The sequence below is a fragment of the Oncorhynchus masou genome, chromosome 24 (assembly GCF_036934945.1).
Source record: "Oncorhynchus masou masou isolate Uvic2021 chromosome 24, UVic_Omas_1.1, whole genome shotgun sequence".
Lineage (NCBI taxonomy): Eukaryota > Metazoa > Chordata > Actinopteri > Salmoniformes > Salmonidae > Oncorhynchus > Oncorhynchus masou.
Window position 1 is genome coordinate 60,320,521 of NC_088235.1, and position 13,052 is coordinate 60,333,572.

The window sequence follows — 13,052 nt, forward strand, 5'->3', positions numbered from 1 at the left end:
ACAGCCCTAGGTAACACACACGTTACCGGTTAAGTTGTATTGTTGGTATGATTATTGTATTTTTTTTGTTGCATTGTTTGTATATTGTTGTATTTAGAATTTGTGTGACTGCTCTTGTCTATCAGTGAATCCGTGTACTTGCCGTGTTTTGTGTTTTTCATGGAGCCTTGGAAGAATAGCTGCTACCTCTGAAAAAGATCATGGGAATCCAAATAAACAAATAATTAAATGGCATTACTGCTAAAAGGTCAGCTTCATTGTCAAGTTCCAGGGAAAGCTTTTCCCCAACCTTTGATTGTGCAGTTATAGGCCTACTATAACCAACCACCAAGCAGACTGTGGCCAGTAAAATAAGAAATTGTCATTTGAATGTCTGACCCACCCTTAATATATCAGTCTGGTATGACAAAGGATTCAACAGACAGATGTAACAGATCCAAGAGAAATCATATTGTTTCATGAGTTGGATGATCAAATTCAAGGTTTCTAAGATCTGTCTGCAAATATAGACAGGTAGATTTTTGTGTTCCAATTTCCACTAAAACTAAAAATTTAGTTGAGCAAGCTGCTGATTTGAGGTGTGTCGTTTCTGTACTTGGGAAGTGAACAGGATGGAGCTGTGCTGACTTGAAAAAACATTTTCTAAAACAGTATCCTCACCGTTAGGCTCCATTTTTTTGACCTCACTGTGATGATCAATTTGAAGAAAAAAGTTCAAGAACAGGTTGAAACTGAGCAGAAAACACAGTTGTTGTGGGTGTTGTTTCAAAGCCGAACACAACAAAATGGACAGTGCTTTCTAAGGTGATAACTAATTCAAAGCATTTAAGACATTGCATGCAGACCACCCATACACATATTAAAGGTTATGCACAAGCATAGGCCTATATATACGAGCACAAGCCCGAAAAATAATGAATTAAAATATCAATTTTGCAGTTATACAATATAGTCTAATAACCTACTGGATATTATGCATGGCAGAAAAACATAAGCAATAAACAGATTTAGGATTTCTTTGGTACAAAATTTGACTAGCCTATACTCAAAAATTATACAAATTCTAGTAATCATCTTTGAGTGTGGACTGTATTATTATGCATACTGGATGGATTGGTTACCTTATGCTACACTCCAGAATATCACCTGTCACGAAGTGAGAGGCGGCATGCTCCTCAAACAGCAGTTGATGTGTGAAGTGAAACAAGTGTTCTTATAAGCCCAGACATTTATATTTGCAATCCCGTGTGAAAGCAGAGTTTGGAAGGTTGCCATTTAAAAGAGGAGGATCCCAGCTGCTACAATATTTATTTCTCATCTGCTACAATACCGGAGTAGCCTACCTGGCATGATTTTGTAACGGCCTCCATTCACTAATCAAGTACATACGGATGCCATGCCTTTTCCCCCTGCTCCTGCTTCTGCCCATTTGATAACGGGACAATCTAAATCTAAGAAAATGTTACATATCAGTAAAGACAATATTAAATTGAGAGCAGGCTGATGGGTGAAAATACGATCACTTGATAAGGGAGCAGCGTATGCAACCTGAGGCAAACTTTTATTGTGACTTTTTCAAATCATCAATAGCCTATAGTCGCATCATGCAGCCCATACAGTGCATTCGTAAAGTATTCAGACCCCTTGCATTTTTCCTCAAAAAATTGCATTACAAACTTGTTCTAATCTAATTTATCAATCTACACACAATACCCCATAATGACAAAGCAAAACCAGGTTTCTGCAATTCTTTGCAAATGTATCACAAATAAAAAACTGAAATAGTACATTTACATAAGTATTCAGACCCTTTACTCAGTACTTTGTAGAAGCACCTTTGGCAGCGATAACATCCTCAAGTCTTTATGGGTATGACGCTATAAGCGTGGCAGATCTGTATTTGGGGAGTTTCTCCCATTCGTCTCTGCAGATCCTCTCAAGCTCTGTCACGTTGGATGGGAGCGTCGCTGCACAGCTATTTTCAGGTCTCTTCAGAGATGTTCGATCGGGTTCAAGTCTGGGCTCTGGCTGGGCCACTCAAGGACATTCAGAGACTTCTCCCGAAGCCACTTCTGCGTTGTCTTAGCTGTGTGCTTAGAATTGTTGTTCTTTTGGAACTTGGACCTTCATCCCAGTCTGAGGTCCTGAGCGCTCTGCAGCAGGTTTTCATCAAGGATCTTTCTGTACTTTGCTCCATTCATCTTTCCCTGGACTGGTCTCCCAGTCCCTGCCTCTGAAAAACACCCCCACAGCTTGATGCTGTCACCACCATGCTTCACAATAGGGATTGTGCCAGGTTTCCTCAAGACGTGACTCTGGATATTCAGGACAAAGAGTTAAATCTTGGTTTCATTATACCAGAGAATCTTGTTTCTCATGATCTGAGTGTCCTTTAGGTGCCTTTTTGGCAAACTCCAAGTGGGCTGTCATATGCCTTTTACTGAGGAGTGGCTTCCGTCTGGCCACTCTAACATTAAGGGCTGATTGGTGAAGTGCCGCAAAGATGTTTGGCCTTCTGGAAGGTTCTCCCATCTCCACAGAAGAATTCTAGAGCTCTGTCAGAGTGACCATCGGGTTCTTGGTCACCTCCCTGACCAAACTCCTTCTCCCCGGATTTCTCAGTTTGGCTGGACGGCCAGCTCAAGGAAGAGTCTTGAGGACACAGTGTTCTTGAGGACAATTAATGCTGCAGAACGGTTTCGGTACCCTTCCCAAGATATTTGCCCTGACACAATCCTCTCTCGGAGCTCTACAGACAATTCCTTCGACCTCATGGCTTGGTTTTTACTCTTATATAGACAGGTCTTATATAGACAGGTGTGTGCATTTCCAAATAATGTGCAATCATTTTAATTTACCACAGGTGGACTTCAATCAAGTTGTAGAAATATCTCAACAACGATCAATAGAAACAGGATGCACCTGAGCTCAATTATAATATATTAATTTGGGGAGGCAGGGTAGCCTAGTGGTTAGAGTGTTGGACTAGTAACCAGAAGGTTGCAAGTTCAAACCCCTGAGCTGACAAGGTGCAAATCCATTGTTCTGCCCCTGAACAGGCAGTTAACCCACTGTTCCTAGGCCATCATTGAAAATAAGAATGTGTTCTTATTAACTGACTTGCCTAGTAAAATAAAGGTAAAAAAAAAGATTTGAGTCTCATTGCAAAAGGGTCTGAATACTTATGTAAATAAAATTATATAAATATACAGTATATATATATATATATATATATACAGAATATACTCTATATATGTGTGCAAACAAATTCTAAAAACCTTTTATCACTTTGTCATTATAGGTTATTTTGTGTAGATTGCTGATGTTTGTTTTGAATACATTTTAGTCTGAATTCGTTCTGAAAGCACTGTATATTTTTTGAGATTATCCTTTATTATTTATAGAGATCTAGGATTTCTGGTACCCCTGGGACTTTTGTGAATATTACCAGAACTTTGCAACCCTAATCGACCAGTGCAGGATCATCTCCTTGCTCAGTATCGAAGGGAAGCTCTTCTTCAACACTGTAGCTAGGCGGCTGGCAGACTTTTTCTCCAACAACAGCTACATCGATACTGATGAGATGAAAGAGATGCCAAACTGTCTCTCACACAGTCACATGCAGAGCGCGTTCCTCTGTCCAGGCGTTGCTGACGCATGCCACATCTTAAAACGCCTTGATAGGTATTTTACATCAAATGTTACAGCAATCTGGTGCCCTATGACACAGTCAATTACGTGGCACGAAACTATTGTTTGATGCATGCAACGTCTGAGCAGGGGAAAGCGACCTACAATGTGGTAGCTACAGGACCAAAGTAACAGAGAAGTTTAGCCTCACTTCATGCATTTCTGAGTCAACCTTTAGGTCTTTAAAGCTAGAATCCTTTTAACACTAACAAAGCGGTCACCCCACCTCTGATTTGGTAAAAAGCTGAGGGATGGGCCTGGAGATCTGTAACCGTTCTCAAATTCATAGACAGAGCCATGAAGGCAGAGCTATGGATGCAAGGACTGGTCATCCATAATAACAGCATTATAGTTTTTGTTTATTTCTTTTTTATGTCAGCAATGAGTCATGAGCAGAGAAAATCTAAAATCAAGGATTTATTGATTTGATTCAAGACATAAACAACAGTATGACACAGCAGAACAACAAACATGCATCTTATGTTACATTCTCTACTTGTAAATGTGCATTCAGTCAATTTTCAGGAACCAACTAAATACATAAGAACGCTGATCACATCTGAGCAATTTTTTTTGCTAATAATTATAACATTCGTTTTTCAATTCACTTTTCTCTATGAACACTTTTCCCTCAATGCTGAACTGCAAGTCTTTCCAGTTGAGAATATTTCCTGGAGTAAATCTATTCAACTCCATATACATTTGTATTTCACAGGGAGGGATGACACTGTCCCAGAAGTGGATATCAGTAACTTCCCCCACAAAGGATTGTGAGGCATCAAAACCTCCGCCATAACTGTCTTGCTCTTGAACTAACATTATACTTGGTGTGCCAGTTACAGATGTATCAGGTTGAAGAATCCTCCTTGCACTTCGCTTCCCATTAACCCACAGCTGGGTCAGGCCAGTTTTAGAGTCCCAGGTCCAGCAGATGGAGATCCATTCATTTTTTGAATCTGGCAAACTGAAGAAATCCAATATATATCCCTTGATATGCACTCGGTACACACCCATGGAGCGTTTGTACAACAACAAATCATTGTCATGAGACTGGGTTGCCAGAGAAAATAGGGACTGGCCTCGTTCTTGCTCAGAGTTGAACCTCTGACACATGGTCATAGCAGAAATGGGCTTTGAGACGTTGGCATGGAGCTTTACAAGTGAGGTGCTTGTCGTCATTGGGATTACGAACACCTTACCTGAGAGATCTGTAGGACATGGAGAGAGTCAAACTCACCATTAAATAATGTTAAAACAAACCTGCAAGTCACAAGTCACGAGTTAATAGTCACAATATTAGAAATGTTAAGGCTTCACGTCCAAATGATCTAAAATGTATTGTGTAGCTCGATGAAGTTACTTCTAGATTATTTGGACATGATACCCAAACATTTTTAATATCGGGACTATTGACTTGCATCGGATTTGTGCCACAACTGCAAAAAAGTTTTGGTAACTGCAGACCTGGGTAGAAAAGAGTTGTATTTTGTAGTTTATTTGTAAATAGAAACTTTTCAAATACTTGAGGTAGTCGAATATAGTTTATATAGCGTTTCAACTAAAGGCAAAAGAAATGCAGGTCTCAGACAATTATTTTGTAATACCTCTCATAAAACCAAATAATATTTGAAGGTATTTGAATATGTGCAAGTCATATGAAAACAAAATAAAACATTATTTGATGGCTGCCAAATATTTGATGAAGAACCAAAAACCTACAACAGTTAATCTAAATATATGATCATAAGCACATGGTTTGGAGAGCTTTTAGATATGCATCTTCAAAATGACTAATAATTATATTTTCATAAAGAGTGAGACATAAGGTAATACAGTATCACTTGACATCAAGTTCCAAGACATGTGTAGTAACTTTCTGATTGTTACAATAGCAACAGTGTTGCTATATAGGACTTTGGACATTGCTTCAAAATTTCATAATGGAATTATTACATAAGTTGGAATAAGGAACAGTCACTATTCCTAGTAGTTACAAAGATTCTCAGCTCATTGCTATGCAATTACCAATGTATTATGTATCAACATTCTAATAATAAAAGTTGCTCCAAAAGTAATAACAGTTTTATTAAACAGGCACAAGAACAGTTTAATGTTAAGTGTTATTGAGAATGCTAACAGTAACAATATATATCTATCATGTGTCAAAAGGAAACTAAATATCCCAAAACTGTCCTCTTGAATCGACTACAACCAAGGTAGGTGGACAATCCTGTTAATTTGTATTCTGAATAAACTATCCCTTTAAAGTTGGTATAGTGTGTGTTTGAAACAAGAACACACCCTCAGATGACAAATGGGTTCAAAGTTGCTTTTGCTAAGCATCCAACTTGCTGTTTGCAAATGGTTTTGAATTGAACCTTGAACCTTTTCAGTGGCATGTTGAAAGAGTCAAACAGTAAAGTATTTGAGTATAACAACTCACTTATACTTACTGCATCTGTAACAAAACGTAATTTGTTAATTGGTTTGATTTATTACGTACACCTGAGGAAATGGACAGTCAGGAGAATTGACCTTTTCAAAATGTTCAAATAGAAATGTATTGTGTAGATCAAATATGACTGTCAGATTGAAGATTGGAATAGTATAGGAGACTGTGTGTGCTCTATTTATTTATGCCATTAGTTGAAGGCAGCCAATCCAATAGTTTTAGAAAAGTGGTCACTTCCTGAGATCTGTATTCAAATAATTATTTTAAGTAGCTGCTTTCTCAGATCTGTATTCAAATAGTTTAAAGACGTAGTCACTTTCTGAGATCTGTATTAAACTAGTTTTGAAAGGTAGTCACTTTCTGAGATCTGTATTCAAATAGTTGTAGTCGTCACCAAACAAACTATTTTTCCCCCTGAAAAATAGTAGCATTCACAAAACATAGCTGAAACGTTATTCCAGGTCTAAGAAACAATGTCCAAGTAAACTAAACCAAAGCATGGATTTCTGTCAAACCTTGCCCATAAGACTGTTAACCAGGGCAAGAATAGAATCTCTCTCAAAGAAACTCTCACCTTGAAGATCACCATAACAGCCATAGATCAGGACCAGCAAAAACACCAGCTTCGCCGTTAGATTGAGTGCACTGTAGAAAGAGAACAACAAATCACTGAAAGTATCACGCCTACTATGATTAAATCAGCCTTCAAGAACCATTTTGAGTTCTTTGCAAAAATAAATGTATAAATGATGCTGAATTGACTGTGGAGTTCACAGAAGTAATCGGGATTGGAACATTACCTCTCCATATTTTTGGGAATCCTGATGAAGGGAAGCAAACCAGTTTTACCTGAAACCTCCTCTGTTTTCCTCTTTTTAAATCAACGGTTGGCAGGGGTGTAATGATTACTGACCAATGGAGAATAATACATACTCCCACTTGGGTCATCAGTGTCATTTCAGGGAATTTGAATCTGGTTGTTAATGTCAGATTCAATCAAACCTGCAAGGTTATTCATCTCTGTTTACACAACAACCTGTGTAGACACACACTGGGGAAAAAGTCAATAAATACATCATGCTTTTTCTGTTTCCTTCTCTTCTGAAAATAACAAACTTTGCACTTTGCACAGAGTTCATCTGCATACACATTGTAAAATAAAGACACCAGACAATTAGTATGAGATAGTATTGCACTACTATTATCAGAGCTTCTTCTGTTTTCTTTCTGGCATCAAACATATTCACTTTAATACACAGGAATACTGATTTGTACAATGACTTTTAGAGTGAAAGGTGCCATGTATATACAAGTATGACTATTCTCTTTGTAATTTATAAAACACAACATTATCAATACCTGGTGAATGAGTATTGCTTTTGTTTTGCTAGCAGTTAAATTAACTTGTCTCCTTGAACACTTTTTCCCCAGGAGTGAACGCCAATGCTTACCAGTTGAGAAACTAGTTTAATACAGATCTCAGAAAGTAACTACATCTTTAAACTATTTGAATACAGATCTGAGAAAGCTACTACTTAAAATAATTATTTGAACGCAGATCTCAGGAAGTGACCACTTTTCTAAAACTATTGGTTGGCTGCCTTCAACTAATGGCAGGGCTGTATCTGGAACTGCAGTTGAAGTTAGAAATAGAATAAATAGAGCACACACAATCTCCCATACTATTCAAATCCTCAATCAGACAGTCATATTTGATCTATGCAATACATTTCTATCTTAACATTTTGTAAATGTCCATTCTCCTGAATGTCCATTGTGTCAGGTGTACATAATCAAATTCAACCAATTAACAAATTATATTTTGTACAGATGCAGTAAGTATAAATCAGTTATTATACTCAACTACTGTACTGTATGACTCTTTCAGCATGCCACTGAAAAGGTTATAGGAATTAAATTCAATGCCATTTGCATACATTGCAAACAGCAAGTTGGATGCTTAGCAAAAGCAACTTTGAACCCCTTTGTCACCTGAGGGTGTGTTCTTGTGTCAAACACACACTATGCCGACTTTAAAGGGATAGTTTATTCAGAATACAAATTAACAGGATTGTCCACCTACCTTGGTTATAGTCGATTCAAGAAAGCAGTTTTGGGATATTTAGTTTCCTTTCGACACGTGATAGACATATATTGTTACTGTTAGCATTCTCAATAACACTTAACATTAACTTGTTCTTGTGCCTGTGTAATAAAACTGTTACTACTTTTGGATTAACTTTTATTATTAGAATGTTGATATATAATACTTTGGTAATTGCATAGCAATGAGCTGAGAATCTTTGTAACTACTAGGAATAGTGACTGTTCCTTTTTCAACTTATGTAATAATTCCATTATGGAATTCTAAAGCAATTTCCAAAGTCCTATGTAGCAACACTGTTGCTATTGTAACAATCAGAAAGTTACTACACATGTCTTGGAACTTGATGTCAAGTGATACTGTATTACCTTATGTCTCACTGAAGTGAGGCCAAACTTCTCTGTTACTGTGGTCCTGTAGCTACCACATTGTAGGTCGCTTTCCCCTGCTCAGACGTTGCATGCATCAACCAATAGTTTCGTGCCACGTAATTGACTGTGTCAGAGGAACGCACTCTACATGTGACTGTGTGAGAGCCAAGTCTGGCATCTCTCTCATCTCATCAGTATCGATGTAGCTGTTGTTGGAGAGGAAGTCTGCCAGCCGCCTAGCTACAGTGCTGAAGAAGAGCTTCCCTTCTATACTGAGCAAGGAGATGATCCTGCACTGGTCGATTGGGGTTGCAAAGCTCTGGTAATGTTCCCAAAATTCCCAGGTTTACCAAAAATCCTAGTTGGAAGATTCCTGGAATCAGGAAGGAATAAGCAGGAAATCCATTATCCTCCAACCATTATTTCTGGAAAACCTGGACATTTTGGAAAAGTGAACAGAATATTGCATCATTATTCGGGATTCAAGTTTAGAGTGCAGAAACATATGTCAGTTATAGCCGCTAATTTCAAAATTAGGAAATGCAGTAACTATTAGCCTGTATGTCAACTCCCTGGTGAAGTGGACAGGGACCAGTTGTCCAATTAACCAAGCTGCCCACCAGGCTAACCTACCAGTGTTGAAGGCCCATCAAGCTCACTTTTTTTGTTTTCCATTTCAAATCATCAGTCAAGTTAATTGTTTAGCTACACAATAACAATTCTACATGTAGTCAGACAGTATAAGATTTACAGTGCATTCTGAAAGTATTCAGACCACATTTTGACATTTTGTTAGATAACAGCCTCATTTTAAAATGGATTACATTTTTCTCATTAATCTACACACAATACCCCATAACGACAAAACAAAACACGTTAAGACATTTTTGCTAATTTAGCAATAAAGAAAAATCACATTTACATAAGTATTCAGACCCTTGACTCAGTACATTGTTGAAGCACCTTTGGCAGTGATTACACCTTCAAGTCTTCTTTAGTATGATGCTACAAGCTTGGCACACCTGTATTTGGGGAGTTTCTCCCAATCTTCTCTGCAAATCCTCTCAAGCGCTGTCAGGTTGGATGGGAAGCGTCGTAGCACAGCCTTTTTCAAGTCTCTCTAGAGATGTTCGATCTAGAGATGCCACTCCTGTGTTGTCTTGACTGTGTGCTTAGGATCGTTGTCCCCATTCTGAGGTCCTGAGTGCTCTGCAGCAGGTTTTCATCAAGGATCTCTCTGTACTATTCTCTGTTCATCTTTCCCTCGATCCTGACTAGTCTCACAGTCCCTGCCGCTGAAAAACATCCCCACAGCATGATGTTGCCACCACCATGTGTCACAATAGGGATGGTGCCATGTTTCCTCCATACATGAAGCTTGGTAATCAGGCCAAAGAGTTCAATCTTGGTTTCATTATACCAGAGAATCTTGTTTCTCATGGTCTGGGAGTCCTTTAGTTGCCTTTTGGCAAATTGCTAGCGGGTTGTCATGTGCCTTTTACAGAGAAGTGGCTTATGTCTGACCACTCTACTATTAAAACCTCTTGGTGTTCGGGGGCAGTATTTTCATTTTTGGAAAAAAAACGTTCTCGTTTTAAATGGGATATTTTATCAGGACAAGATGCTAGAATATGCATATAATTGACAGCTTTGGATAGAAAACACTCTAATGTTTCCAAATCTGTACAGATATTGTCTGTGAGTATAACAGAACTGATGTTGCAGGCGAAAGCCTGAGAAAAATCCAATCCGGAAGTGCCCCAGGTTTTGAAAGCGCTGCGTTCCAATGACTCCATATTCAGCTGTGAATGTACCATCAACAAGCTTACACTTTCTACGTATTCCCCAAGGTGTCTACAGCATTGTGACGTAGTTTTACGCATTTCTGTTGAAGAATAGCCGTAGGCGGCCACATTGCTCTCGCGTAAAATAGAGAGGTAGCCATTACTCCAATGGTCCTAGTGAAAAACAAATTGTCCCGACGGATATATTATCAAATAGCTATTAGAAAAACACCTTGAGGATCGATTCTAAACAACGTTTGCCATGTTTCTGTCGATATTATGGAGCTAATTTGGAATATTTTTAGGCGTTGTGGTGACTGCTATTTCTGGGCGATTTCTAAGACAAACGTGAAGAACAAACGGAGCTATTTCGCCTACAAAAATAATCTTTTGGGAAAAATGAACATTGGCTGTCTACCTGGGAGTCTCGTGAGTGAAAACATCCGAAGTTCATCAAAGGTAAACGATTTAATTTGATTGCTTTTCTGATTTCCGTGACAAGGTTGCCTGCTGCTAGCAAGGCATAATGCTATGCTAGGCTATGATAAACTTACACAAATGCTTGTCTAGCGTTGGCTGTAAAGCATATTTTGAAAATCTGAGATGACAGGGTGATTAACAAAAGGCTAAGCTGTGTTCCAATATATTTCACTTGTGATTTTCATGAATAGGAATAATTTCTAGGAAGATTTATGTCCGTTGCGTTATGCTAATTAGTGTCAGATGATGAAAACGGTCCCGTTCACGGATGTCACTACAGGTTAAGGACTGATTGGTAGAGTGCTGCAGAGATGGTTGTCCTTGTGGAAGGTTCTCCCATCTCCACAGAGGAACTCTGGAGTTGTGTCAGAGTGACCATCAGGTTCTTACTCACCTCCTGACCAAGGCCCTTCTCCCCTGATTGCTCAGTGTGGCCAGACGGCCAGCTTTAGGAAGAGTCTTGGTGTTTCCAAACTTCATCAATTTAAGAATGATGGAGGCCGCTGTGTTCTTGGGGACCTTGAATGCTGCAAAAAAACATTTGGAACCCTACCTCAGATCTTTGCCTCGACACAATCCTGTCTCGGCGCTCTATGGACAATTCCTTCTACCTTATGGTTTGGGGACCTTATATACACAAGTGTGTGCCTTTCCAAATCATGTCCAATCAATTGAATTTACCACAGGTGGACTCCAATCAAGTTGTAGAAACATCTCAAAGCTGATCAATGGAAACAGGATGCAATCATTTAATGACCAAAAAGTGTTAAACAAATCAAAATATATTTTAGATTTGAGATTCTTCAAAGGAACCACCCTTTGACTTGATGACAGCTTTGCACATGCTTGCCATTCTCTCAACCAGCTTCATGAGGAATGCTTTTCCAACAGCATTGAAGGAGTTCCCACATATGCTGAGCACTTGTTGATTGTTTTTCCTTATATCAACTCATCCCAAACCATCTCAACAGGGTTGAAGGTTGGATGATTGTGAAGGCCGGGTCATCTGATGCAGCACTCCATCACTCTCCTTCTTGGTCAGATAGCCCTTACACAGCCTGGAGGTGTGTTTGGTCATTGTCCTGTTGAAAAACAAATAACAGTCCCACTAAGCGCAAACCAGATGGGATGGTGTATCTCTACAGAATGACGTGGTAGGGATGCTGGTTAAAGAAAAACTGAGTTTAAATGTAGTTGGCGAAGGTGTATGTAAACTTCCGACTTCAACTCATACATACATACATACATACCTCAGGAGGCTGCTGAAGGGAGAACAGCTCACAATAATGGCCGGAACGGAGCAAATGGGATAGCATCAAACACCTGTTTGATGCATTTGATACCATTCCACTAATTCTGCTCCAGTCATTAACATGAGCCCGTTCTCCCCATTTAAGGTTCCACCAACCTCCTTTGATGTATACAGAATATGCCAAATGACAGACACACAGGCCTTTTCTCAATTGTATACTCCTCACATCCTTTCTTCTCTTTCCTTGTCTCCTTCTCAAAACCCATTGGAGAAAAGGTCAGAGGGGTGGGACCTCTTGCTTTCTCATCCTATGAGTTTTGAGAAGGAGATGAGGACAGAGGATGCGAGGAGAATGCAAATGAGAAAAGGCCATTGACAAATACCTTTGAGATAGTATTGGTGGTGTCCTCATACAAGTACTTGGGATTTCACCTTGATTAAACTATGTCCTTTAAGGTGCACATTCAACAGCTCCCTTTTAATTTAGGAACAAGTCTTGTTTTTCATTTCAAGCAAGTAAAGACTTTGCTGTAGCCTTTTTTTGGTTGCCTTTGGTGATGTTCCGTACATGAATGGCCCAGGGTGAAACCTGCACACTCTAGACACACTTTACCATGCTGCTACAAAATGTGTACCAACACAAGACCTCTTGCACATGTACCTTATATCAGTTAGCAGGATGGCCATCCTTAACTGTAAGGCGACAGACTCACTATATTTAAGCACTTTATTCACCATACAGATAATGAACATCACCATCTGAGATCAAAGAAATGCATTTTATATAATGTTACCAACACAAGAACGGAGTTTGGTATGATATTTGTGCCTCTGTAACATTCTCACTCATCATTATTCACAATTCATCCATTGATATCCGTAATCATGATAGCATTCACATTAACGTAGAAGTGTTCAG

General features: G+C 38.9%; 1 protein-coding gene across 1 annotated transcript; it reads right to left on the reverse strand.

Annotated features, from left to right (window-relative positions):
• Positions 1–4,094: 4,094 nt before the first annotated feature.
• LOC135512418 (serum amyloid P-component-like) lies at positions 4,095–7,064 on the reverse strand. The gene is made up of 3 exons (XM_064934439.1): positions 6,943–7,064; positions 6,717–6,787; positions 4,095–4,898 (listed from the first exon to the last, which is right to left on the reverse strand). Exons 1-3 carry the CDS (start codon positions 6,948–6,950, stop codon positions 4,267–4,269), a joined length of 711 nt encoding a protein of 236 aa, XP_064790511.1. The 5' UTR covers positions 6,951–7,064; the 3' UTR covers positions 4,095–4,266.
• Between the last annotated feature and the right edge of the window lie 5,988 nt (positions 7,065–13,052).

Excerpts from the sequence above, each read along its gene's own strand:
- LOC135512418 (XM_064934439.1), bottom strand. Across the intron at positions 4,899-6,716 it reads CTGTTATGGTGATCTTCAAG|ATCTCTCAGGTAAGGTGTTC; the intron begins GTGAGAGTTTCT and ends CATGTCCTACAG.